At 38.8% G+C, this 4,621-nt stretch overlaps 1 protein-coding gene across 1 annotated transcript; it reads left to right on the top strand.

Annotated features, from left to right (window-relative positions):
- Window positions 1-3,507: 3,507 nt before the first annotated feature.
- LOC138871358 (secreted RxLR effector protein 161-like) lies at window positions 3,508-4,340 on the top strand. The gene is made up of 2 exons (XM_070149229.1): window positions 3,508-3,838; window positions 4,261-4,340. Exons 1-2 carry the CDS (start codon window positions 3,508-3,510, stop codon window positions 4,338-4,340), a joined length of 411 nt encoding a protein of 136 aa, XP_070005330.1.
- Window positions 4,341-4,621: the final 281 nt, after the last annotated feature.

Raw genomic sequence — 4,621 nt, 5'->3', positions numbered from 1 at the left:
CATTCTAGCTTTCCACCACCAATAGCATTTTCCATCAAACTTAGGTGGGTGATATATTGATTGACCTTCTTCAAAATTTAGTGGAGCTGTCATGAGGATCCTTCCTAGATGTTAGCCTGATATGAGGAACCTGCTCTGATACTAATTATTAGTTTGTATGGGTCCACTAAATCGTAGAGTACTTAGTCCTCTACAAGTTTCTGCTGAGAGCACTTGGTAAAGCAGTAAGTAAATGAGGCAGAGGATTTTTACATGGAAAAATCCCGCACAAGGGGATCAAAAAACCACGACCTAAACCTGTAGGCTTTTAACATCACTAACTTATAATCTTACCTATTACAAGCCACTTTACAATACTTCCTATTGCAAAGGATTTACTCAACTAACTTGTGGTACCTTTACCACAAGCCACTTTGTGACTATCCTAGTTACAAAGGCTTTTTTCTAACTTGTGATGCAATCACCACAAGCCACTTTGTAACTCCACGATTATAAAGACTTTTTCTTATGACTAAATCTAGTCACAACCTAAACTCAACGAGTTTACGGATTTACAAGAGGATTCCTAATCAGTATGTTTCTAAGTAAGCAATTTAGAAAACTCAACCAGGTTATAGTAAGTACAATAACAAGGTTACAACTCAACCAGGACAGCAACAGTCAATCTTTTAGGAACTGGTCCATAGTGGCGTTCAACCTTGTTCTTCAAGCTTGAGAGGATGATTTTTCTATTTTGCAAGAGGCTTGAATGAGTAACAGAAACCTTCTAGTGATGTCTTTGTATAAAGCTCATTGGGTACATCTTGATCACATCACTTGAAGTGATGTGAGTGCTTTGTTTGGTTAGAGAATGAGTGGGTTGACAGTGTATTGCAGTGCGGCAGAAACAGTACCATCAGTCACTTCAGTTCCAGCTATGTCCAAATAATTCTGTACTGCTATATAGGAACCACAAGAACATCAGGTCCTTGTTTGGTTCCTAGCTCCTGAATCTGTAGCAGTTCATCTTTTGTTGGAGTCCGTTAAAGTTTGCAGCAATCCAAAGTAGGTCAGCTTCCCTATCTGGTTCTTAACAGTAAGTTTGTTAGATCATCAAAATATAAGGCAAAAGTATTTAAGATATATCAAAAGTGCATTGGCGATCCTACCCGAATAGTGCCCACGAATGACGTACAAATTACAGAGAACTTATCATACGAGGAAGTTCCGATTGCCATCCTAGACCGACAAATCCGCAAGCTGCGGAATAAGGAGGTAGCCTCTGTGAAAGTACTTTAGAGAAACAACAATGTGGGAGAGATGACTTGGGAGACCGAGGAAAACATGAAGTCTAGATATCCCTACTTATTTCCTCCTCCAGAGAAGGGTCCGATTGAGACGTCAAAATTATAAGGTACGTGTATAAATTCTTGTATTGATTATTGTCATTGGTCATGTAAGTCCATTGTCGTTATTGATAGTTGTGGTCCGGTGTGGCGTTAGATTATTAAGCTTCTACAGGGAGAGTGGTAGTAGTGTTGCTATAAAGGCGACCCTGCCAAAGTTATATGGATCATGGGGAGTTGAACATTTGAGGACGAATGTTTCTAAGGGGGGAAGGATGTTACATCTCGCGTTTTCGTACGTTATAATTTCACTTTCAGTTAACCGACGTAGACGTGAGGATGAGATAATCTTGACGTTAACGTACTTACACTATTTATAACAAGCGTTAAATAAGTATTATGAAAGATAAAGGGGTACACGAATTAAAGAAAACGAGTTTCGTTGAAAATGGATAATTTGGATAAAATACGGATCAAGTAATAATACCCGATAATTATAAACTACTACCATGCAAGGTACCATATAACCACGGTAGTGTAATATATAAAGTATATATGAAGTAAATTATGCGGGTAATAGATTAATTACCGGGTAACGAAACATTACCCGGTTAATGAATAAGTGGATAAATTAATAAAATCACCTCCCCCAAGGAGATATGTGGCAGCAGCCCCCCCTCCCTATTAAGGTGATTCATCAATCACCTTTAACATGTGTCAAGACTCTAAACAAAATCTTATCAAGACTTTTTTAGCTTTATCAATCAAAAAGTAATACAATTCATTTGAAGATCAAGAACAACTCTTACGTTCTGTCTTGAACCAAAACCAAGAGAACAAACTTTTGACATTCTGACTTCAACCTACAAACGTGAGAGAGTAGGAACATATTGTTCAATTCAATCCTTAGCAACATTTCATTAAAAAAAATGTTAAAAGCAGATTAATTCGTCCGAAATTTCAAATTTGTCCAAGTGTGAATTTCGTCCAAATTTTGCAGAAGCAGGTTCATTCAAATAATTCGGGGAACGTGTATGTTAAGGTTAAGCTCTTCTTTCATTTTGCATGATCTTGTCATTACACGATTTTGTTTATGATCCATAAAGAAAAATTCATATCCCGGAATTTACGTATATTTGGCTAGTCTCGCAAATTACGTATATTTTCTTAGTTTTGTAAGTTACACTATTCTCCTTATTGGGACTTCATATTCAATTGAGTATTTTCTTCTTCCAGTCAAGAGATCAGAGAATTTACATATATACAGCATTAAAAGTATTTTCATTACCATCGAGCTATAATCGATGGGCAGGCCCCTATTGGGCAACCTCTGATCAGATGGTAGGTTATATACCGAGCCTACTATGGTTGAGCGCTTATGAGCAAGCCCAGTTGGTCAAGATACAGAGCCTAGTAGGGCCGAGCACTTATGAGCGAGCCTACTACGGCAGAGCAGATATATATGTATACCGAGCCTTATAGGGCCAGACAACTATTTTACTCACTATATTGAGAGAGTTGAGTCAGTATCAGCAGATGAGCATATCTTCAAATGTTCTTGATATATACTTTGTACATTATCAGTTAAGTTTCAGCTTCAGTATATTGCCTTACATACTCTGTACATTATTTCGTACTAACGTCCCTTTCTGGGGGCGCTACATTTCATGCATGCAGGTTCAGACAGACAAATGGGTAGACCTCCTCAGTAGGAGTTGCTCGAGTTCAACTTTATCGGTAAGCTCCCCTTCTTTCGGAGTTGTCGGGTCTAGCATTGTGGTGTGTATCTTGTGTATATATGTAGATAGGTTATGGGTAGGTCGGGTCCATGTTCCGATCATAGTACATCTATTAGTAGAGGCTTGTAGATATATCCTGTCAGTTAGTACAGTATGTTGGGCTTGTAGGCCCTGTACATATATTTTGTTGGTTTGTCAGTTGTAGTAATTACGATGGCCTTGCCGGCCCCACTTTATGTTGACGTTTAGTCATCGTTAGTCTCCTATTCAGCCTTATATTTTGCATCGCACATTATCTTGCAATGTGGCCCATGGCCAAAGTATGGTATTACATGTTCAGAGTCTCTTAGTCGAAAGTGGTATGCAAGGATAAGTGAGGCACTGGGTGCCGGTCTCGCCCCCAAGCTCGGGGTGTGACACCTGGTTGTCCTGTAAAAGAAACCATGTACAGAGGTATCATTGGTTCACTCTTGTATCTCACAGCCAGTAGACCTGATATTGTAATCAATGCGGGATTATGCGCTAGATTTCAATCCAGTCCAGAGGAATCTCATGTTAATGCTGCCAAGAGAATTCTAAGGTATCTTAAAGGAACACTTGACAGGGTTCTCTACTATCCTTCAAGGGACAATTTCGACTTAATTGGGTATGCTGATGCTGATTATCTGGGGGATATAAAGAGCACATCCGGCATGGCACATTTTCTGGGATCATGTTTGATTTCATGGATACAAAGAAACAAAACTTTGTGGCTCTTTCAACTGCAAAAGCTGAGTATGTAGCAGCTACGTCTTACTGTGCTCAACTATTGTGGATCAATCAGCAACTGGAGGACTTTTTTGTTTTCTGTGATTGCATGCCATTACTATGCGATAATACCAATGCCCTCAACATGGCAAAGAACCCGGTTCAGCATAAGAGAACAAAACACATTGATGTGCGACATCATTTTCTCAGAGACAATGTTGAAAGGATCTTATTTGCATGAAATTCTATAAAACAGAAGACCAAGCAGCAAATATCTTCACCAAAGCGCTGAGCAGAGAGCACTTTGAAAAGAATCGATTCGCATTGGGGTTGATAAAATTAAATTGAGCACCAGGTCCCTCAATGATTGGCTATAAAAGAATGAATAGGTAAAAAATGGCTAAAAAGTGTTTTCTGGCAAGTTCTAACTCATCTCTATACTGTTATAGGTAGACACACATGGAAATTACAAAGCAAGCAAGCAACTAATGACATTGCATTTTGGCAAAAGGATGAGGCTCACATTTAGAAAACTAAGTCAGGGAACTTGGTTCCCTTGACACAGGTTAGTAGTTCCTTTGTATTCTCATGCACATTTTTAAACAGCTAAGAAAGTGCCACATCATTAAAAATTTCAATCTCTCTCTCTCATCTCTTTAGAACTCAAACGTCACATCTGTTACTAAATGACTCGTCTACTGGGAAAATTCGTACCCATTTGTAACCTATCTCTCACTTACCCTAAATAACCCCAACTGCTGTCTCTTTCCTCACTATCCACATCAAAGCCAAAAAATCCCTTTTTCTCTC

The sequence above is a fragment of the Nicotiana sylvestris genome, chromosome 6, assembly GCF_000393655.2.
Source record: "Nicotiana sylvestris chromosome 6, ASM39365v2, whole genome shotgun sequence".
Lineage (NCBI taxonomy): Eukaryota > Viridiplantae > Streptophyta > Magnoliopsida > Solanales > Solanaceae > Nicotiana > Nicotiana sylvestris.
Note: the sequence above shows the minus strand (reverse complement) of the source record. Positions and strands in the feature narration are given on the sequence as shown.